Source organism: Rhododendron vialii, chromosome 9a (assembly GCF_030253575.1).
Source record: "Rhododendron vialii isolate Sample 1 chromosome 9a, ASM3025357v1".
Lineage (NCBI taxonomy): Eukaryota > Viridiplantae > Streptophyta > Magnoliopsida > Ericales > Ericaceae > Rhododendron > Rhododendron vialii.
Window position 1 is genome coordinate 36,695,076 of NC_080565.1, and position 24,215 is coordinate 36,719,290.

General features: G+C 38.8%; 3 protein-coding genes across 4 annotated transcripts in view; all 3 read right to left on the reverse strand.

The window, feature by feature from the left end:
* Positions 1-2,588: 2,588 nt before the first annotated feature.
* On the reverse strand, positions 2,589-4,832 carry LOC131300201 (uncharacterized). The gene is made up of 2 exons (XM_058325925.1): positions 3,914-4,832; positions 2,589-3,079 (listed from the first exon to the last, which is right to left on the reverse strand). The coding sequence occupies exons 1-2, from the start codon at positions 4,277-4,279 to the stop codon at positions 2,915-2,917; spliced, it is 531 nt and encodes a 176-aa protein (XP_058181908.1). The 5' UTR covers positions 4,280-4,832; the 3' UTR covers positions 2,589-2,914.
* Positions 2,589-8,446, reverse strand: LOC131300181 (LRR receptor-like serine/threonine-protein kinase EFR). Its single transcript, XM_058325898.1, has 2 exons — positions 7,705-8,446; positions 2,589-5,113 (listed from the first exon to the last, which is right to left on the reverse strand). The coding sequence occupies exons 1-2, from the start codon at positions 8,402-8,404 to the stop codon at positions 4,959-4,961; spliced, it is 855 nt and encodes a 284-aa protein (XP_058181881.1). The 5' UTR covers positions 8,405-8,446; the 3' UTR covers positions 2,589-4,958.
* Positions 8,447-17,566: 9,120 nt separating this feature from the next.
* Positions 17,567-24,215, reverse strand: part of LOC131300120 (probable LRR receptor-like serine/threonine-protein kinase At3g47570) — a 29,643-nt gene continuing 22,994 nt past the window's right edge. Inside the window, exon 3 of one of the 2 annotated variants that reach the window (XR_009190875.1) lies at positions 17,567-17,736. Coding sequence is in view for 1 of the 2 variants with exons in the window: in XM_058325812.1 (XP_058181795.1) it covers positions 17,881-18,317 (437 nt within the window). In the remaining variant the exon portion in view is untranslated. Of the gene's footprint in view, positions 18,318-24,215 lie in introns of both variants that reach the window. The other variant, XM_058325812.1, reaches the window with a different exon arrangement.

A 24,215-nucleotide genomic window follows, 5' to 3' on the forward strand; every position in this document is an offset into this window, starting at 1 on the left:
GGTGAATGTTGAGATCTTTAAGCTTATATGTGAGATGCTAGGATTTTTTTTTTGTATCCTGCAATTGTGAATTGACTTTTGAATTGTTCATGGAGATTAAAAGGGTTTCCAAAAAAATCTGATTTAAATTAGGATGAATCCGCAATAGATGACACTACACTAAAAACAGATTCTTATCCTTCCCTACATATTGCACTTATGTAGCTTTCTAAGTTAATGCACTGGTAGGCTGGTAGCCTGTAGTTGTAGAGCTACGTATAATTTTATGAGAGAAAGCTTCTTACTTAACTATAGCCATGTTTCATTGGTCGAACTAATAGTGTGGATATGCAGTTTAATAGGACGAATGGACTAATGGTGGGTTAGCAAGGGGATTACTAACATCAAATTCCTTTGGTATTGTATTCCTGACGAATTATTAATCTCTCGACTAGTTGTTGCATCTTGATGCCAAAAATGCGGTCCTCGCCTATTCTTAATTTGATCTCATGTCTAATCTGGCCAATCTAAGGGGCTCTAGCGTAAGTTTGTGCTTTCACGCAATTGTCAAAGGTAATGTCAAGAATACTATCATATGAATGGGTGCAAGTTATGGACTTCAGCCGATGGTATGGCTTGTTCATAAGAAAGTTCAGCCTATGATTTTGCTTGTTCATAACTCATAAGAAACTTGCTAGCTGATAAGTAGCAGTTTTTTTGTCACTCGATGACGTCTTATGTTTAGTTAAAAGGCCTGTGGGAAAACATTTTTTGTTGCATTAATCAGTGTTTGGTGTGGCCTTTGTAATTAGAGGACAATGTGATTCAACATTTCTCTTGGGCGAGGATCAACTCAAGGTAAAAATCTTATTTGTTGACCTTCTTAAATGCTAATTGGTATCGTTTTGGTTGCTCATATTGCCAAGTGTTAGCAGGCTAACATTTATATCTCAATATTTTCATGATCAAAATGATGCAACCTTCTCATTAATTGAGTACCAAAATTAGTAGTAGCCGGCCATTTTTTTTGTTTTACTATAATAATTTTTCATTTTCATCCCTTGCTATGAAATGGAATTTAATATCTTGAGGATAGTTTTGGGAGGATTAATATTTTTTTCCAAGGGTGTTGAGTTTTTTGTTTTGCAGCTGGAGCAAGCTGACCCAACCCTAATTGTCTTCCTTTTTTCGTTCTTGTTATTTTGTGTGTCACGTTGCGTAGTTGCTTTAAGACTATGCTTGTTCAGTTATTTACCATTTCCACAAGGTCTTATCGGCATTCTTAATTTTTGTTGCCTTTTCGGACTTCTAAATTTGTATTATTGTTATTATATGCAGGTTATTATGCGTCCACCGCGTGGAGTTCGAGGCCGAGGTCGGGCCCGGGCCTGGGGTGTCCTCCACGACGAGTCTGAGGCTGCTGAGGTAAGCAGCTTTCAATAGTTGATTTTTCGAACGAAGTTTGACATTACATGACCTTCTTTGGAACAAGATGTACAATAGCTTAAGTCTTTGTCATAGACAAATTCTGCCATCTTCCTTCGTATTGTCTCATGTTTAACCAATTGATCTTTTTATCACATACCTCGGATCTTTTTATCATGAATGTTTGATGCTAGTTGATGTGTAGCATTCCTTGTTATGACTCATCGATAAGAGGGATAAGAGGGTATCGTTCCCTCTTTAAAGTATGTTTGAGCCACGTTGAAGTATGTTTGATGTTTGTTTATAATGGATGCGGGCATGATCCACCAAATTGATAAATAAGAACTGTCAACCAAACAAATTTTCTATACAAGTTCTGGGAAGCAAACAATACAAGGATTGCCTAGTTGATCCGTATTTGCTGTACTTCTGTTGGATTTATACTCGTCTTCTCGATGTTATGTATGACATATAGGAGAGAGAGCAATGAACACTTTGTTGCAGTGAGCCAAATGAGTTTGAAAATGTTATTGAGTTTGCTTTGGACATTGGTTGTCTCCATTTGCATCACTTGTATAAATTGGAGGAAGTCTGAGTACGTTTTGACGACAACGGTTGAAAAGCTATAGAGTACTACTATGGAGTCATCATTTTTTCCTGCCATAAGCCATAGCTTACTGATAGTGCATGGTCTTATTGGCATTCTTACTTTTTGTTGCCTTTTCGGACTTCTAAATTTGTATTATTGTTACTTTATGCAGGTTATTATGCATCCACCGTGTGGAGTTCGAGGCCGAGGTCGTGCCCTGTTGCTGTGAAGGAGGCCGGCTACCCCAACCTGCTCCATCCTCAAACAATGTCGTTTGACATTTTGAATGTTATTTTATACTTGTTTTCTGTAAGTTGTGGTACTCAAAGTGTGGGAAAACGAGTCTTGTAATCAATGAAACATTCTAAATGTTGGCCTAGACACTCAAATGTTGCCTTGTATTTTCTGTAATTTATGGTACTCATATTTGGGAAAAAAGATTCTTGTAATCAATGACACTTTGCTGTTTTGGGCATTTTGTTTAAGTGAGCAGGGCAATAAATCCATGGAACACGATAGCCTCAGAGAGCCCACCTAACTGTTTGTTCTAAAAGAAGCATATTTCAACAGCCATATGATGAAATAGTACCAATGATTCAGTATCCAAGTGCTGAAATATTATAACAATTTCGGGTTGTAAATGCTGGAAAATTACAAAAATATCGATCTGTAGCTACAGGAACTACAGGAACATTACATTAACTTCGGAATGCAGATGACGAAATCAACCTGTGCTAAGTCAATTTCTTCACATCAACCTCATAATAAAATAAATGGCACAAAGAGCTAAACCAAACTCCATGGATGTGCTTAGTCAACAACATTGCAATGTAAAGCATCAACATGATAACCATACATATAAAACAAAACTAATCTACTTCAAAGAACTCGGCGGTTGCTACATCACTTCATATTATGGCTTTAAACGCTTTTATTTGGGCAGAAAAAAATGTCTCCCATTCCTTGGCCTGCTCCCATTTGGGCCACTAGACCTATGTGGCTGCCATGCGCACTCACATTCTCTGTCGTGAACTCCAGTGCTATGGTCACTAGACCTATGTGACTGCCATGCGTTGAAGTATCACCCTGAAGAAAGTATCAAAAAATCAAAAGTCCATTAAAACAAGTTTTCTACCTCTCGGGATTCAGTCAGTGAATGTCGAAAATACATAGAATTCGGTATATAACTGTTGAACATAAGTATCACTTTCGATAACCACATGTCGAAAATATGTACAAATCCGGTAACCAATTGCTGAACTATGTATATGAAAATCGTACATAACATTTCGGTAAGTAGCTATTAAAAACAAGATTATATTTCGGTAACTACACATCGAAAATATGTTCAAACTTCGGTAAACAACTGCCGAACCACTATATACGAAAATCATGTATACATTTCGGTAAATAGCTGTTAAAAAATAATTATATTTCGTTAACTACACATCTAAAATATGTTCAAACTTCGGTAAACAACTGTCAAACTATCTATATAGGGAAAATCATGCATACATTTCGGTAAATTGCTGTTGAAAACAAGATTATATTTCGGTAAATTCATGTTGAAAATATGTTCAACCTTCGGTAACCAACTGCCGAACTTTATACTATATAGGAAAATCATACATACATTTCGGTAAATAGTTGTTGAAAACAAGATTATATTTTGGTAACTACATGTCGGAAATGCATATAATAAAAATAAGAAACATATATTTCGGTAATTGGATGCTGAAAATGTATCTCAATTTCGATAACTAACTGTCGAGTATGGTAATATTTTATAGTGGTTAACTACTGAAATTACAGTGGTTATTCTATTCAAACCAGAAACATCGAAAACCCTCGTAAAACTGGATTTTGTAAATCGAGACGCCACAATAACAAAGCAGAGGCTATTGTAAACGGAAAACTTACCTCCTCACGTGGCTTCCAAGATATAATGTCCATCACAGTATCTTTCTTCTCATCTGCCATCATATGGTTGCTAATAGAATTTGATTCAATTTCAAAATCCAATCCTACAAGTGGGTCAAAAAATGGATCAATGGAAGGACTGAACCTTCCATTGATAAAATATTTGGTCCTTGCTCCTCCTCCAATGAAAAATTTGAAAGAGAGGAGAAAAGAGAATGATGATTTAGAGATAAAGGAAAAGAGAAGATGAACAGTAGAAAGCCGAAGATGAAGAACAGGAGGTCTGTGTCTGTTTTTTTCTTTTAAAACGTGAATGATGATTTTGAGGGGGAAGGGGGTAGTGGATAATTTAGGGGTTTTGATCATAAGGGCATATAAGTCAATTCATGTATAGGTATAAGGGTAAGTAGGTCATTCTACATTAGGGGGTCATGTTGTAATTAGTTGAAATTTTTTAACGGGCTACGGGAGAAAATACGGGGCTGCGAATAGCAGCCCCCTGGTTTTATAGGATTGAATGGATTAATCACATAGTGGTCCCTTGAATTTTGTCTAATATTAAATTGACCATCAAAATTCTAATGCATTTTGCACTTCAATCCAAAACTTTTGTTAACTTCCATCTTTACCCAAAAATCATGAAAATCGAGCTCGAGCAACCTGTAAACATAAAAATGCAAAATAAATACCAATTAACAAATATAAAAGACTAGTAAGTATAGATTGGAGGGCCAAAATATATATATTTTGGCACTTATTATGTATTTCCTTAGTAGCGAGCTCGAGATGTTTCTTCACAGGAATGTCGCTTGCCATGGATACCTACTCCAAGAAATACTTCCTTTATTGTCATTAATCCTACCAAGGCATCCTTGACATTCATTCTTTCGCTAGGTGATTTTGCAGAGCATGCAACCCCAATCCTCATAAGGGACATCAAGCATTCCCTCACTTTGGCTTGTCTGATTTTCTCATTTTGATCAACATCGTTTCTTGCTTCCTTAGGTTCTTCAAATAGCATTTGCGAATCTGCAGTCCCCATCACTCACTCAGGCAATGCTGATTTACAGAATTCATGAAGGCTTTGTCTGTCCGTAAATATTTCATCTGTTGGTCTCCTTCCTGTCATCATTTCCAATAGAAGGATCCCATAGCTGTAAACATCTCCTTGTGTAGATATCTTCCCTCCAACTCCATATTCTGCAAATTTCAACAGGGAAGGATATTATAAAGTTCACTCATTTTGAAGAAAAATGGACTATTACAAATGATTTTTGAGAAGGGAAATGAACAAGTATATTGACTACCCTCTTACCTAGAGCAACGTAACCTATGGAACCCTTGATTGCAAGTGAATTGGTCTCTTCTCCACCAATATAACTGATGTCTGTGGTGAGGAACCTAGCCAGCCCAAAATCTCCCAATGGGCAATCATGACTTCGTCTAGCAGGACGTTGTTGGGCTTTAGATCACAATGAACAATTGGTGTTTCACAACTAGGATGAAGGTAGTCTAATGCACACATAATATCGATTGCTATGTCCAACATTTGGGTAAGTTCCAAGTTCATTGCTTGCCATGGTGCATCCTCTCCTGCATGCAACCAATTCTCCAAGCTTCCATTGGGCATGTATTCGAAAACTATTGCTTTAAAATCTTGACCTGCATGATCGACAGTTGAGCACGTGATTATGATCCTTAGAAGATTTCTATGCCTTGTTTTCCTTAGGGCTTCACATTCAGCGATGAAGCTCTTCGAAGCTCCTCCTTTGTCTAGATTCAGCACCTTGATTGCAATTGATTTTTCACCTTCATGGAGAATTCCTTTGTACACAGTGCCAAAACTTCCAGCACCAATAAAGTTTGTTGAAGAGAACCCATTTGTAGCTTTACTTAGCTGATCGTATGAAACCCTTAAGAAATCATCTCCAATGGATGGTTGGGTGAGAGATTTGTTTTTCTGGTTTCTTTTTCTAAGGAAAATAACCAAAAGTTGCACAAGTAAAAGACATGGGATCATGCAAGCAATTGCAACAATAACTTTGAAGCCAAGGCGATTCCCCTTCTTCACAGACTTTGGGCAAGCAGGCAACTGCATTTCTTCACTGCCTCCACATAGCCCTTTGTTTCCAACAAGTAAAATTGCACTCAAGTTTCCAAAGACACCTTGCGAGGGCACCTCACCAGCCAAGTTGTTAAAGGACAGGTTCAGATTCTTCAAAAAAATGAGGGCTGCTAGATATTCCTCAATTTGGCCAGACAAGTTGTTACACGAAAGATCCAGAATTTCAATTCCTCTCAAGGAGCTAAATGAGATAGGAATACTACCCTGAAACATGTTACCCTCTAGACAAAGGCTTTCCAATTTCAAGCAATTTCCCAGAGTACTAGGAATATGTCCGGACAACTTGTTGTCTGAAACATCAAGTTCCTGGAGATTGTTCAATTTCCCAATTTCGAGTGGCAGGGCACCCATAAAAGAGTTATGAGCCAAGTTCAGGAAAGTTAAAGAGGTGGAAAGGCCTATTGTATTGGGTATGGGACCAGCTAAGACGTTGTAAGAAAGATTCAAGATCTGCAAGCCTGGAATGTTTTCAATACCGGAAGGTAGGCTGCTGTTGAAGTTGTTCTCTTCTAGGCTTAGTCGATACATTTGGGTGAGGTTACAAATACTAGATGGGATGGGACCAAACAATTTATTTCTACTCAAACTTAGTTGTTGGAGGTTTCTAAGCTTCCCAATTTCACAAGGAATGACACCTATAAAAAGATTATCTTCTAAAAAAAGTCCAGCTAAGTTAACAAGGTTGGAAATTCCTTCGGGAAGGGTTCCAACTAGCTGATTTACGCTACCCATAGTTTTAAATATCGGCCGATACGTACCGTATCGGCCGATACGTACCGGAATTTTCGGCTTCCGATACGGATATTGGCCGATATATCGGTGAGATTGAAATTCACAGGCGTATCGGCCGGTTCCCGATACGTATCGGTCCGTAACCGATATTTGGACCGATACGGCCGATACGGCCGATACGTATCGGTGCTGAAAAAAAAAAAGAAAAGCAAAAAACAAAAAACTCCTTCCACACAGCTTTTTTCACAGCTTTTTTCACAGCTTTTTTGCAAAAATTTTGGATCTTGTCTTGGAAAATAAGTAAATGTGATAATTAAGCCAATGTTTGGGGTAAAAGTATATTTTTCAAGTTTTATACATGTTGCTGATGATTTTTAAAAATTCACGACCGCGACACCCGATTCCCGCGACGTATCACCGATATGTCCCGATACCGATATACCGCGACCGATACCGCGACGGCGACCGATACCGCGATTTAAAACTATGACGCTACCTGATAGCTTAATGAGCTGGTTCGAGAGATTGGCTATGGTAGTGGGTAAAACACCACCAAAACCATTACCATAGAAAAGTAATTTTTGTAGTTTGCTGCAGTTAGTTAACGAATCGATGAACCTCAAGTCGCTAGAATCCCCGGAGCCTAAATTGTTTTTACCCAGATTGAGAATAAATAGATCCTTCATAATTCTCCCTAGGTCAAAGGGAACTGGCCCGGAAAGGTTGCTTATAGATAGATCAAGTGTTCTCATTTTAGATGCATTAGAAAGAGAAACAGGAAAGGGTCCCCTGAATTGGTTTCCCCCAATGACTAGCATTTGCAGGTTGGGGAGTGTGAGGCCAATATCTTGGGGAAAACTGCCCATAAGTTGGTTATATGAAATGGATAGATGCTTGAGAGTTGAGATATTATAAAGTGGGGGAGGGACAGTACCTGACAATTTATTCACACCAATGCTAAATGCCCGAAGGTTGGGAAGCAGACCGATTGAATATGGAATAGTTCCTGTGATACTATTCACTCCCAAATCCACTATCCGGAGGAGAGAGAGGTTACCGAGAGATGGTGGAATCCCTCCGATGAGGTTGTTGGTGCAAAGGTTAAGATAAGTGAGCTTGGAGAGAGAACCAAATGATGCTGGGATTTTGCCAACTAGGTTGTTAGACTTGAAATCAATGGCAGTAAGGTAGTTTGACAAATTGGTTGGAATTTCCCCTTGGAGAGAATTGAAACTGAGATTCAAATGTTGCAGCCTGAACAAGAGGCCGAGCTCCATTGGGATTTTACCTTGGAATATGTTGTTCTGGAGGTAAAGGGATCTGAGGAAAGAGAGGTTTCCCAAGAAAGGTGACAGTATTCCGCTCAGACTTTTTCCCCTCAAGTCCAGAACCACTATTCTCCGATGCTTGCGACTGCACGTTACTCCGTCCCATTTGCAGAGATCGAGAGAATTGTTCCAGGAACTTGATGAGCCGAGCGGATCCTCGGCTATAAGTTCCTTGAATGAAAGCAATGCTAGTCGATCTGTCTCATTGCTCAATCTGCACATTACTTGTGTGGCAGTGGTGAAAAATAACACCAAGCTAAGTAGCTCGATCATGTGAATTAACAGAGATGACGAGATAAGCGTCATCAACTTTAGCGCTCTAAATATTGAAGAGGAAGAAGAATGCGACTCCCTTTAAGGCATGCCAATACTGCAATTTATAGTGCAATGATATTTGATTGCTATAGTCTACTCCACCTGAAATTATACTAAGCACCAAAAGAGTCCTAGAGGGGGGGTGAATAGGACGATCGATTAAAATTCATGTAACCTCCTATCTTAATCCATTAATCAAGTTCCATGCTATTCTATCAATTCAACAACTAAAGACAATAGCAATAAAACTAAAGAACTCGAACGCAAAGATATACGTGGAAACTAGGGTAAACTCACCCTAAGCATAAAACCACGGCCTAATCTACCAAAATGCTATAATTCAAAAGGTTTACAAAGAGAATACACATTAGGAATTACCCACAAGCCTCTTATGACACCTAACTCCGCTCTTTGATATAGCTCTCCGAGCCCCTTCTTGATTCCATAGCCACCACGAGTTCACCACCTCGATCTCCGGGTCAAGCCGGCTCCGGAATCATCCGGCCATGTAGAGTCATAGGCAACAATGTATGGATTTAAAAAGGAGATGAAGTTTTTGTGAAAAAAAAAACAAATCAACCTAGAGATAATACATTGAATATTAGAGTATTTCTCTAGGATGACAAAGGATGATCAAATACTCAATTTAGATCATCTCAAATGCATAAGCACACAAGAGATATGAGTGAAATTGATTTTCTCTCTCTAAAGTGGGCTAATGCAAGAGTGGGTTGCCCTAAAAGAGTGAAAATTCGGAATATATATGTGCTGAACCGAAACCTAGAGCTAACCAATGAGAAACAGACACGACGGGCGCTAGCGCGCTACTAGGGCGCTCCGCGAGCGCCATTCAAACTCTGGCATTTAAAATTAAATCAAAAATCAAGAACACTTTGAATAGCGCCACCGGAGGGCTCTAGCACTCTTAGGGCGCGAACATGTGATACCGCGCTACGAGGGCGCCCCGCTGGCACACGGTTCTGATCCCTTTAATGCCTTAGAAAAATTTTCTTCGTTCAAGCAAGGCCAGCAAAGCTTTTCTCATGCCTAGAAAATTTTCTCCATCATCCACCAATGCAAACAAAGAAAACTAATGCCATGGAATTAAAAGGCGTGGTTACTGTATTGAAGTTTATGCATAAAACTTAGAAGAGATGCATGGAAAATATTACACTAAATGCATATGAATGCATATACCTCTTTCGAACATAATCTGAGCATCCTTCAAGGCAAGAGCTTCTCAATATTTCTTCTGCGGAGTATCTAGACAAGATAAAATAAAAACTCTCTCCCAAACCCAAATGAAAAAAGAACAATACAGACTCCAATGGTTTTGACAAAATCCGGAAAATGCCAATCATACTAACACCTCCCAAAAGGAACAGTTCCCATTAGTCTTTCGCAAGTCTTCCCAATCGTTTTGTTTTGTAGACTTTTCTATGGTAAGATCACAGTAACAAGTTGTATCATGGGGGGAAGACTCTATTTCCTCTTCCTTTTAACACTTCCTTTTCCTTCCTTCTATCTTCTCTCTTTCACAGTTAATCAATATTTCTTTTTCTTTTTTTCAACAAATAAGAAGAATACACTTTCCTTTAATTTCTCTTTACTTCTTTTTAATTTTCTCCTCCATTCCACATTTTCCAAACGAGCTGAATGGTTTTCTAGCTTGTACACAATCTCTAGCCGTAGTTAGTACAAATTTGTTCTAGTTACGGGAATATCTTCATCTGCACTGATAAAGAAATTGTGAACACTGTAGGAGACCATTGTGTTATGAATTCGCCATTTCAACAAGACTAGACCAATACTCAATAATCAGGTACATGAAAAGGTTAATGTGACTACTTGTTATGATAATACAACTTTCTCTGAAATTGGATGGTTAGTAATGCGGTAGCCGCCCCTCGGTTTGTTTCAAGAGGCTCATAATGTCCGTTATTGTTCACGTGTATGTTGCTAAGAAATGTCTATCATCTCAAGTGGCTTGTAATAAAGAGTTGATTTTTGGATAGGCATCAATCTACTTACTCGATATATTTTTGCTAAAATATGTATGGGAAAATTTTCTTTTGCAGTAAGCTTTTGCTTTTTAAGTTTTGGAATCCACCGTAACAATTACTCTCGGCGGCGAATAATTACTCCTGGCCGCGAATAATTACACCTAGCCAAAGAAAATTACTCATGGCGGCAAAGAATTACTCATGGACTGGATCCATAAGAGTTGATAACATTTGGGTGTTTTGAACTTGAGACATAAGAGGGGGGAGGCAGTCACATGATTAAGATCAGACCGTCGAGCTACGCAAGGACCCAGCTCCTATCTTCAGTCTTGCAGCTCTAGCTCACACTGGATTTATGCAGATTGGGAAGGGCCATGCCGTGAGAGACCTCAATTTTCCTGCTAGTTAGGCGTTATAATGTTCACATGCATAACTTTTAAGTGAGTTGGAAATACACATTATTCCGAGAAATCCCATAGATATATTCCCACTGACCTTTCCAAAATTACTACTAACTGCATTGACCCAGAAAGAATTCTCTCCAGATGTGAAGGCCTTGTTCCGAAAAAAGCAAATGCCTGAGAGCTGGCATTCAACAACCAATAATGTGTGTGTGTGTGTGTGAGAGAGAGAGAGAGAGAGAGAGAGAGAGAGTTGCTGTAGTACTACTTACTTGTAGTGAGTGGGAGAGATGGATTGGAAGAAGACCCTGGTTCTACAGTAGTCAACATTGGCGTCCACCCATCTGGCCCACGTCCTTAGCCGTCTCTCTGAAGCAACCAATCGATCCATATCTTGATAGAATGACCCTCCCGATTCCATGTAATCCCACCTACACATAATTCACATTCATCACCCCCAATAATTCATACATCTTTATGTCTGCCTTCAAATTAAAGATCTAAGGCTACGTTCCACTTAAATTTTTCGGAATTCAAAATTATTTTTTTTCGCATTTATTAGTTTTGCGTCTAACTTTTATGGATTATTAATTTGTCTCTATCTATCTCTTTTTACTCGTTACTCTCAAAATCCAAACCGAAGAATTTTTCACACACTCTTTCACTCTTCCTTTGGGGGTTTGGAATCACTGCTCATGACATTTGAGGTTAAATTGAACTATTCTAGCATGAAATATATGCCCAGATGGGCCTGTCTTTTGAAAATTAGTCACTTGTGGAATGAGTCTTGGTGGATGTGACTTGAAAGGGAAAAAAGACACGAATTTGGAGCAACTCCAACCATTCAAGAGGGTTGAGTGTTAATTCCAACCATTTTGTTTTGTAGACTTTTCTATGGCGACAAAGTAGTAGGTTGTATCACAGTGGAAAGCTCTGTTATTTTTTTTTTTGGGTCGTTTGTTAAATCTAATCTACTTTATCCTAAGGGACTTGGGGAGGAGAATGAGTGCTTACGGGAATCGAATCTTGCCCATATGCATGAAAATATAAGTAAAGTACCAACCGCACTCCACTCCACTTGTGTGGAAAGATCTGATCAAATGATCCCGTGTTTTTCACAGGTGCGGTGGGATTAGTCTTGGTGGATGTGACTTGAAAGGGAAAAAAAGACAAAATTTAAAACAAGAATTTGGAGCAACTCCAACCATTCAAGAGGGTTGAGTGTTAATTTGGCGGCCAACCATTTTATTTTGTAGACTTTTCTATGGCGACAAAGTAATATATGACGATTCTACCCTCAACAAGATGAAAAGCAAAATATTTTTGTAAAATCCTTGAATCATGATATGCGCGTAAATGTTCAAATTAGCGCCCCATAATTTATCTTTGTTAAGTCTCATTTATATTATTATTCGGAGTTTAATGCTTAATTTGTGTATAGTAGGTATTTGGAGGATTTGATAGAAGAAGTGCGAAATTAAAATATTAAATGGTGTTTGAAGCGGACCGTTGGAAGGTCATATGGAATCCGGAGTTCACTAATTAGTCCACGGGTTTCAATTTCATTGACTGGGCCCAATGTTTACTAATTAATGACTAAACGGTGGGCCATGGGAAAAATGGTGGAAGTCGGCTGAACGCAAGAAAGAATAGGGTTTTTATTATATTATATATAAAAGGGAGGCAGCAGTAGCTTTAACAAAAAAGGAGAAAAAGCACGGAGAAAAAAACAGAGAACGGGGGCTGCCATCCAGGATTCTTTCTTTGCACGGAGAGAGAGCACGGCGCTCACGGTTGAAACCGGAGACAACAAAAGGCTTCGGGATTTAATTCTCTTATTCTTTACAAGTTTTTAGTCTGTTATTTTCAATGGAGTTTTATTCTTGTTTGATTATTTGTTTCAAATTTTATTTTACAATTTAGACTATATAATTTTCTCCAGAACTCTTTTTCTTCAAGTTTTTGATGCTTTGTTCAATTACTCGCATTTCGACAACTAGTTTTAATTTCTGTTCTTTATAAAAGTTGTTCGTTGGTTCTTGTTTAATTTAGATCTTTTATTTCTTCTGTTTATCTCGCGTATTAAAAAGCATGATTAATTTTAGAGTTTCTTCTATTTCTTATGCAATGATTAGTGAGTAGTTGTCGGTGTAGGGTTGCGGGGTGATTAGCACACTATGGCCGGATTGGATGCGTTCTGCTCCTATTTCGAAATAAAGAATGTTAAAAAATAATTTTAGATTGGTAAAATACTTTCCGTAGACGAACCTGGGCATTATCGGAGCCCATGTGAACGGGGGAATGGGGGTCCAAAACTCATTCTCCGCTGCGCATGGGTAAACGGTGACCATAAGGGTTTGCATCTTGCGGGGTATCTTTTTTTAGTCTAAAATCAAACGTTTTAAAGAATATCGAATGGAGCAGATGAGTCCAGGCCGGTTGCGAGTGTTATGAACCCTGCGACCGTACCTTTCTTTTTATTATTTGAAAAATACCAATCAATTTTTAGGTTTTAGTTAATCAATCAACAAGAAGATAAAGGGTGGCTACCTAAGAGCTATTTTTAATATTACAACCCGAGTTTTTAGTCAGCACACTTCACCGTCCTTAGTGGATTCGACTCCGGTTTTACCGGATATTGTGCTACATTGTTCTCAGCCCTACGCTTGGGACAACCCATTATTTTAGGTCTAGGAATCGGTCAAGCAAATCACACTAATTTTAAACTGAATCGAAACCTATTTTATATTGATATAGAGGGTATTCAAAATATTAAAAGATAATAATAAAGTTGAACCACAAAAATAACAGATTTGGGGTTACAAATAGTTGGTCGAAAGTAACCAATTCAAATATCGTTAGAGCCATTAAGGCTAAAACTTGTTTCCGCGCCCTTCCACTCATTCTATGTTCCATTCCGTACTCGCATTCCTAGTTTTAAGGTATTAGTTAATTTCTTAGCAGGTCTGGAGAGTTCATAAGGCTTTCCGCACTTCATCAAATTAAAGCATACAAAATCTGTTTAATTATCAGGATTCACCTAAGATGTAACGGTTTGCTTATTGCCCAATTTTCATGAAAATTTTGGCCGTCAATGTAGAAGATGACTCCTCCTTCACATTGACGGCCAAAGACTTGGACCTTTCATTCTCCAGGAAAATGCAGATTGTGAAGGGCCATGCTGTGAGAGACCTCAATTTTCCTGCTTCTCAGGCGTTAAAATGTTCACATGCATAACTTTTCATGTTTTAAGTGAGTTGGAAATACACATTATTCCGGACAAACCCATAGATATATTCCCACTTACATTTCCAAAACTACTACTACTAGTTTCATCTTTCACTGCATTGACCTGGAAAGAATTCTTGTCTCCAGATGTAAAGGCCTTGTTCGTTTTGGGGTCTTAAAATCTCTGGACATGGTCTCTAATAAATTTTCTCTATCTCTCTTTTTCTACTCATTACTCTCAAAAACCCTCCCTCAAAACCCTAACCAAAGAAATGTTCGCTCACTCTTTCACTCTTCCTTAGGGTGTTTGGAATCACTACTCATGACGTTAAATTGAACTATTCTAGAATGAAATATATGCCCAGATGGGCCTGTCTTTTGAAAATTAGTCACTTGTGGGATGAGTCTTGGTGGATGTGACTTGAAAGAGAAAAAAGACAAGAATTTGGAGCAACTCCTACCATTCACGAGGGTTGAGTGTTAATTCCAACCATTTTGTTTCGTGGACTTTTCTATGGTGACAAAGTAGTAGGTTGTATCACGGTAGAAAGCTCTGTTAATTTTTTTTTTTTTGGTCATTTGTTAAATCTAATCTACTCTATCCTAGGGAACTTGGGTGGGGAATGGGTGCTTATGAGAATCGAACTCTGCCCATGTGCATAAGAGTATAAGGAAAGTACCAACTGCACTCCACTCCACTTGCATGGAAAGCTCTGTTAGCTCGACCTTTATCTCGGATTTCTTTTACAGAGCGCAAACTTCATACTTTATTAAGACGAGAGAATTACAAGAGTGTTGCATTTTTACCAGGCGATGAGTACCTGAGCTACAATCATAACAAAATGCTGGCTAAACAGCTCGATGAAAAACCTATAAAACAACTGTTTCTCCACAAAAAGTGCAAAAACCAAATGGCTTGGAATCGCGGGCATGCCAGGACTGGATTGCAGTCCAAACTGTATTTTTAAGGCCTTTGTGCCTCAAAAATCTGACTTCTTTCAAATGATGGTGCTAGGCCCAGAGGGTAAGGCCTCGTGATGGTTCGTTGTTCGCCTTTGCTGGATAAGGACTTAAATATTTCCTAACCGTTGTTAGAAAATGGTTAAAAGAAAAGGAAAGGACTGGAAGGTAATGAAGGAACGAAAACAAACTTTATTAATCGGTTAACAAAGTTTGGGTACAAGGAAATAAAATGACATAAAATCTAGTCCGTGCTAGATTGAACGGCAAAATAAAGACAATTGAAAGATAAATTGGGTAAACCGTGGGCTTGGTTGGTCATGGACCTTGGCCAAGGCCTTCAGAACTGTGATTTATAGGAGCTACAGACCTTAAGCTGCTTCAAAAATGCTCCAATGCATGGCTGCCAAGTGGCCTTCTAGCAAAGGCTTGGGCTTGAGCAGCTCCAAAATGCTCCAATGGGGGGCTTCTTCCTGAACAAAACGTGCCTTATACTCCAAGAGTATGGCAAAGGCCTGAGAATTCCTCCTTTTCTGTGCAAATCTCTGGAAAAGGGCATAAAGAATCTCAGGCCCTGCAGCACCCAGACCATTTTGAGCTGCTTCAATACTCAAGCTACTGCTTGCATGGCCATCTTCCGGGCCCACCATAGCTGCAGGCTAAAAATACCCCAGGCCTTCCCATCATTTTATTGGGCCTTTAACTCCTCGTGGGTCCCAAAAAACCCTTTGAGCTTAATTCTTTACGGAAGAAGGATCTAGAAAAAGATCAAGCAGGCCTGGGAGAGCTGCTTGTGAGCAGCTTGCTTAGGTCTGCAGGAGTCATTCACTAGAATCTCCATGGGCTGCATGCTCGCCACCTGTTGCTAGCCTCTGCATTATCCTAAAGAATGGGGTCCCGCCACTACAGACCTTGAACTGCTTGTGAGCAGCTTACCCAGCCTTGTCCAGCAAGAATATTCTAGGCCTTTGAGCTGCTTGTGAGCAGCTTCGAGGCCTTTGAGCTGCTTGTAATCAGCTTCGAGGCTTTTGAGCTGCTTGTGAGCAGCTTCGAGGCCTTTGAGCTGCTTGTAATCAGCTTCGAGGCTTTTGAGCTGCTTGTGAGCAGCTTGAGGCCTTCAAGCCGCTTGTTGAGGACTTTTAAAGATGTTTTCTTAAAGCAGTGGGCCTATTCATCAATTGGGTCTGGACTTGTGGTAAATCATGGGCCTTTGTCTATTGTAAGCCTTCTGAGCCCAAGCCTGGTGAGAAATCCAAGGCTTCTACCAATTTGGGCCTATTTTGTAGGCCTTGTTACTTCTAGGAATTTGGGTTAAGCCTGGACGAAATACTCAGGCCTGGTGGACTGATTCAAGCCTTAGGCCTTTGACTGATTTAGGCCTATATGGAAGGCCTTTGACTGATTTTAGGCCTATATGGAAGGCCCATCATTTCTTAAGAACCGGCCCTAATTCGTGGGCAACTGGTCGTAAGGTCTTTCAAGGCTAGGGCCTCGACCCTCGAGGCTACCTTTTAACCCGTAAATCTGCTTCCTGATTTTTGGCCAAAAATGGATGTAAACAACAACAGAATCAATCTGCTCCACAGCCGCTTGTTTGTCCAAGACTCCAGATATCGCTGCCTATGATTTTAAAAACGAAAACAAAAACCAGAGAACCTATACGCCAGAGGGAGGCACTACTGAAGAAGTCCTTCTACCTATACGAAAACGATTTTGGCAGGTCAATTAGATTTTTGCTGAAGCATCGTCATCGTCCTCTAAATTTTCAGTTGCTGAAAAAATCAAGTGGACTAATGGTGTCCCGAATTTGGAGATTGTACGCAGGAAAATTCCAAAGGTGATTGGCATTCTCAGATCAAGATTAGAGACTATTCAATTCCCTTTCTCAGCGTGGTGTGAAACCTCCATGATTTGATATGGAACCTAGTAGCTTATTTCTATTCGCATAATCCCAAACGAGGCAATCTCATTCCCATTGCCAGCATTCGAACCAAGGTTCTAAATACCGTACCGGCTAGAGTACCGATTTTCTTATTAGTACGGTACGTACCGGTACCGGTGAGATACCGGATACCGTTTCGGATTGATCGCTATTAGTATTATTTTCCTATCTAAAAGAATTTATAGTATAATATACACTTTTTAAAAAAATAAAAATAAAAAAATATTCCGATATTTGTCCGGTACCATCCGGTATTTGCCCAGTACCATCCGATATTGACCAGTACTTGAAGACAAAATTAAATTTAAAAGTAGTCCGGTACTATCCGGTATTGGCCAGTACTGACTGGTATCTCCGGTACCGTCCGGTATTGGCTGGTATTGGCCGGTATTGACCGGTATTTGAGCCGGAACGGGATTAGAGGTGTAGGGTACCGGATTCTGTCAAAAACGGTACGTACCGGCCGGTATGAAACAGTATTGATAACCTTGATTCGAACTACAAATATACAGTCAGTCGAAGCCCTAAGGATTTAGCAAGATAAATGTTTCTTCTGAAAAGCAGAGACCAAAACCATTTCCATCGAGAAAACACATCCGTTCCCAAGTGAGAGAGTTTCGAATTAAAATGTTACTATTTGTTACCACTTACAAAACCAATATAAGATGCTACTGGCACACACATTCTTAATGCCTTACATTTTGTGGGAACTTACATGCATACGGAATTAAATATGCACAACTATGACTACTTCAAAACTCAAAACTATACATGGGAGAGAACTTTCACCTTCTTTTTTTTATTCTTCTTAACTTACATGATTAACAAACCGGCCTGCATATTTGGGTTTTGGCCTTTCTAACTAAGTGATTGTGCTTCAAACCTTCCAAGCATCCTCCGTTGAGCCAATTCCTCTAGTGGCACTCTTAGTAGCTATTCTCGAGACGTTCCTTCATCGGTGAGTCGCATCCTCATTTGTCTCATGCCATGGATACCTACTCCAAGAAATACTTCCTTTATTTTCATTAATCCGATGATCACGTCCTTGATGCTCATCCTTTCGCTAGGTGATTCCACAGAACATGCAATTCCAATCCTCACAAGGGAAACCGAGCATTCTCTTATTTTGTCTCGTCTGTCTCTTTCTTTCTGAGCATCGTTTTCAGCTTCAGTAGGTTCTTCTAATAGCATGTGCGAATCAACAATCTCCATTACTCTCTCCGGCAATGCCACCTTGCAAAATTCATGAAGACTTTGTCTGATTGTAAACAATTCATCTGTCGGTCTTTTTCCTGTCAACATTTCCAATAACAAAATCCCATAGCTGTAAACATCTCCTTCCGTAGATGTCCTTCCTCCAATTCCATATTCTGCATTTAAATAGTTAAGGAAACAGAAATCATACTAAACAAAAGAATTGTAGGCTACTATTTACAAATGTCTGATAGGAAAAAAAGAAAGAAGAAGAAAAATTAGTGATCTGCTTACCTGGAGCAACATAGCCTATAGAACCTTTGATTGCGAGTGAATTTGTTTGCCCACCATCACTGTTACCACTGTTGATGGTGAGGAACTTGGCCAGCCCAAAATCTCCCACATGGGCAATCATGTCTTCATCGATGAGAACATTGCTTGGCTTTAGATCGCAGTGAACAATTGGAGTTTCACAATGGTGATGAAGGTATTCTAAGGCACATGCAACGTCGATCGCTATATTTAACCTTTGGGAAAGGCTTAAGTTCCATTCTTGTTGCGGTGTATCTTCTCCTGGATGCAACCACTTCTCCAAACTTCCATTGGGCATGTACTCAAAAACTAGTGCTTTAAAATCATCATCTGCATGGTTTATACTTGAACATACTGTTATAATCTTTAGAAGATTTTTGTGCCTTGTTTTCCTCAAAGCTTCACATTCAGCCACGAAGCTCTTGGAAGCTCCTCTTTGTTCAAGATTGAGCACCTTGACTGCAATTGCTTTATCGCCTTCATGGAGAATCCCTTTGTACACGGTGCCAAAACTTCCGGCTCCAATTAAGTTTAATGAAGAGAATCCACCAGTGCCATTATGGAGCTGATCATATGAAACCTTCAAGAAATCATCTCCTATGACCGGTAGGATGAGAGATTTGTTTTTATGTTTTCTTTTCCTAAGAAAAATAACCAAAAGTAGCAGAAGTGAAAGACAGGGGATTATGCAAGCAATTGGAACAATAATTTTGAAGCCAAGGCGATTCCCCTTCTTTATGGACTTTGGGCAAGCAGGTAACCGCATTTCTGCAATGCCTCCACAAAGCCCTTTATTTCCAACAAGTGAAATCGTACTCAAGTTTCCGAAGACACCTTGCAAAGGCACCTCACCAGCCAAGTTGTTAAATGACAAGTTCAGATTCTTTAAAAGAACGAGGGCAGCTAGATCTTCTGGAATCTGGCCGGACAAGTTATTGCGCGAAAGATCCAGACTTTTAATTCCTCTCAAGGAGCTAAAAGAGGGAGGAATACTACCCTGAAACGTGTTACCCTCTAGAAAAAGGACTTCCAATTTCAAACAATTTCCAAGAGTACTAGGAATATGTCCAGACAACTTGTTCTCCGAAACATCTAGTTCCTGGAGATTGTCCAATTTCCCGATTTCGAGTGGCAGGACACCGATAAAAGCATAATACTCCAAGTACAAGAAGGTTAAAGTGGAGAAAAGGCCTACTGTTTTTGGAATGGGACCAGTTAAGAAATTATATGAGAGACCTAAGGTTTGCAAGCCCCGGATGTTTTCGATACTTGAAGGAATGGTTCCGTTCAAGTTGTTGCCATCCAGTTCTAGATCAAATATTTGAGTGAGATTTCCAATGCTTTCTGGGATGGGACCGGACAATTTGTTTGTATGGAAATACAGTAGTTGGACGTTTCTAAGCTTCCCTATTTCAAAGGGAATGACACCTGAAAAAAGGTTTTCTTCCAAACCAAACTTAACTAAGTTGACAAAAGTAGAAATTCCTGCAGGTATGTTTCCAACAATCTGGTTCCGTCCAGCTACTAGCCTTTGGAGGTGACTTGAAAGATTGGCAATGGAAGTGGGTAAAACACCACCAAAACCATTTCCATCCAACGCCAACAATTCTAGCTTGCTACTGTTAGTTAACGAATCGATGAAGCTTAAGTCACGAGCATCCCCAGAACCTAAATTGTTTTTAGCCAGATTTAGATGGAAAAGATTCTTCATCTTTCTCCCTAGGTCAAAGGGAACTCCCCCCGAAAGGTTGTTAACTGATAGGCCAAGGTATTCCATTCTAGATGCATTAGAAAGAGAAGCTGGAATGGGTCCCCATAATTGGTTGTCCCCAATGCTTAACAGTATCAGGTTAGGGAGTCTAAGGCCAATATCTTGGGGTAAACTTCCGGTAAGTAGGTTACCTGTAGTGGTTAGGTACGTGAGTGTGGAGATATTGTAAATTGAAGCAGGGATAATACCGGACAATTTATTCTCTCCGACGCCAAATAGCTGAAGGTTGGGAATCCGGCTGATGGAATGTGGAATAGATCCCGTGAAACTATTCGCTCCCAAGTTTACTAGTTGGAGGAGAGACAGGTTACTGAGAGAAGGTGGAATCCCTCTGATGAGGTTGTTGGAGTAAAGGTCAAGATGAGTGAGCTTGGAGAGAGAACCAAATGACGCTGGAATTTTACCAACCAGATCATTATATGCTAAATCAATGACACCGAGGGAGTTTGACAAATTGGATGGAATTTCCCCTTGGAGAGAATTGCTACTGAAATTCAGACGTCGTAGCCTGAACAAGCGGCTGATCTCTAGGGGGATTTTTCCTTGGAATCTGTTTTCCTGGAGGTAAAGGGATCTGAGGAAAGAGAGGTTTCCCAAGAAAGGTGACAGGATTCCACTTAGACTTTTTCCCCTCAAGTCCAGAACCACTACTCTCTGATGCTTGCGACTGCACGTTACTCCGTCCCATTTGCAGAGATCAAGAGAACTGTTCCAGGAACTTAACGAGCCAAGCGGATCCTCGGCTATAAGTTCATTGAAAGAAAGCAATGCTGATCGATCTGTTTCGTTGCTCAATCTGCAGGTTACTTTTGTGGCAATGGAGAAAAATAAAGCCAAGCTGAGTAGCTTGATCATGTGAAATAACAGAGATGATGAGATCAGCGTCATCAACTTTAGCATTCTATATAAACAAGGGGATATTTGAATTACTAAGAAGAAGAAGAAGAAGGTTGCTTCCTTCGAGGCTTGCCAATACTACAATTTATAAAGCAAAGATATTCAAGTATGGTCTCCTCCTCTGCTTTGCAGAATTACCGCCAAACCCCACAAACCAAAGCAAGCTAGTGTTTAAAGGTAGGGGTATTTCGGTCTGCAAAACCCCACATACTTGACTGAACTCGACCATACTTAAATACGTTCAGTCTGAACGTATTTAAGTATGGTCGAGAGCTGCTTTCCCCCGCCCCCGCCCCCCGACACAGTCACGCAGCCCCCCGGACCCCACCCCCTCATTTCCTGTTTTACCCTCCTTTCTTCTTCTTTCAAGTTTCGATTCTTCTTTTTTTTTTTTTCTATATCCCCCCCTCCCGTTCTTTCCAGTTTTAATCCTTCTTTTTTTTTTTATAATTTTCAATTCTTTTCTTTATTTGTTTCCTTTCCCGTTTTCCCCCCTTCTCTTTTTTTTTTTGGTTAACTCAAATTCTATTTTCAATTAAACCACCACAATACCATATTTAAGACCAACGCTTTGAGCCCAAGCTTACATATCTTCTGTGCTTTCAAAAATCTATATAAAAAAAATGAATATGTATAAGTACAACATTAACCAGTCTTAACATATTTTCTCTGCTTTTAAAATAGGAAATTGATAATGTCAAAACAATTTGAGTCCGTGCTTGGATTGGATCCTGACTGTGCTAAGTAAATTTTTTGCTCTAAGGCCTTTCGACGAGCACCCTAAGACTCTTTATTTAGTTTTAGGACTCTCTTAGGGTGTCCATTGAAAGACCTTGGAGCCAAAATATAGTTTAAAATTATCCGACTGTTTTTTTTCTTTTTTTTCCTATATATATATATTAAAAAATATAGTTAAAAAAATAAGTGTTTCAATTTTTAATCCATTTAAATCGGTACAAAGATGTTATTTTTCTGAACATTTCATCCTAAATGGTCGTAATAAATTTTTGGCTCAAAGGCCTTTCAATTGGCACCCTAAGAGCTCTAAAACTAAATAAGGAATCTTAGGGTGCTCGTTGAAAGGCTTTAGAGCCAAAAATTTACTACGACCATCTAGGATGAAATAATCAGAAAAATAAAAATTTTGTACCGGTTCAAACGGATTGAAAATTAAAAAACTTATTTTTTACACCGTTTATATATTAAAAAAATAGTTAAAAAAACAAATGTTTCAATTTTATATCCGTTTGAACCGGTGCAAAGATGTTATTTTTCTGATCATTTCATCCTAAATGATCGTAATAAATTTTTGGCTCCAAGACCTTTCAATGGACACTCTAAGAGAACCTTGAAACTAAATAATGAGTCTTAGGGTGCTCGTTGAAAGGTATTAGAGCAAAAAATTCATTATGACTATTTAGAATAAGATGATAAAAAAATACGATTTTCGCCCCGATTAAACTGAATTGAAAATTGGAGCACGTAATTCTTGAATTATATTTTTTAATATAGAAAGGGTGTAGAAAGAAATTAAAAACTGTAGGGGGGGGGGGGGGGGGCAGCAATTTGTATCAAGTCAAGCCTCAATCTCCTTTTTCTTGTTCGTTCTACTTGTCCCTTACGCTTTTGTTAAAATTTGGGTCTTGATGACTTTTCAAACCTTTCTCTATGTGACTAATTAGGCCCCGTTCCGCTTTCTTTTAAAATCTTCGTTTTCAAAAAAAAAAAATTTTAAGTTTAAATATAACGAAAATGAAAAATGATTTTTCAATTTTTTTTGCATCGTTTAAAAGATTTCAATGAGATCTATCAAACAAAATCTATATTGGTAGGAAAATTATTTGCGTCAAACACATGATTTTTGACCTTAAAATTATCTCTTTTTTTTTCAAAAACCTTCTTTTTTAAAAAGTGGAACGCCAGTAGGTGTTTTGCGACAGTTTATGTATTAGATTTCTGTATGAGAAATTTGAAAGAAGAAAGTAAACTATCACGAAACTGTTACTAAATTTTTTTTTTTTATGGCCCTGAGAAGCCATTGTACTTGCATTTGAACAGTTATTGTTCTTGATCTTCTAAATTCAACACATCTCTTTTTCTTTTTTTTTTTAAACTTTGCCAATTGAATTGTCTATTTGCATCAAGTCAAGCCTCAATCTCCTTTTTCTTGTTCGTTCTACTTGTCCCTTACTCTTTTCTTAAAATTTGGGTCTTCTGATGACTTCTCAAACCTTTCTCTATGTGACTAATTAGGCCCCATTTTGCTTTCTTTCAAAATCTTCTTTTTCAAAAAAAAAATAATATCAAATTCAAATATAACGAAAATAAAAAATAATTTTTTAATTTTTTTTGCACCGTTTAAAAGATTTCAATGAGATCTATCAAACAAAATCTATATTGGTGGGAAAATTATTTGCGTCAACACATGATTTTTTACCTTAAAATTATCTTCTTTTTTTTTCAAAAACCTTATTTTTTTAAAAGTGGAACGCCAGTCGGTGTTCTGCGACAGTTTATGTATTAAATTTCTATATGAGAAATTTGAAAGGAGAAAGTAAACTATCAAGAAACTGTTGCTAAATTTTATTTTTTATGGCCCTGAGAAGCCATTGTACTTGCATTTGAACAGTTATTGTTCTTGATCTTCTAAATTCAACACAACTCTTTCTTCTTCTTTTTTAAACTTTGCCAATTGAATTGTCTATTTGGATCCTCCCCCTCTGTCGTTTTTTATTAGTATGTATGTGTGTCTATATATATATATATATATAAGAGTGGAGCCTTGACTACTTAGACTAAGTCAAGTCGTCGGATGACGAGCCAATGGAGAGTGTGAAAGGCCATAAGGGGCCAAAGTTCAGGAAAGGGAACTGATTTTCGCGCTCCAAGATTTACTGCAGGCGCTCCACCTTTTTGTTTTTATACTGTGATGTTGCTGGCAACATCAGTGTGTATTTTGTTTTTACACTGTGATATTGCTGGCAACATCACAGTATAAAAACAAAAAGATGGAGCGCCTGCAGTAAATTTTGGAGCGCGAATACCAATTCTCTTCAGGAAAACACGAGGTAAAAATGCTGTATTTTTTTTGATC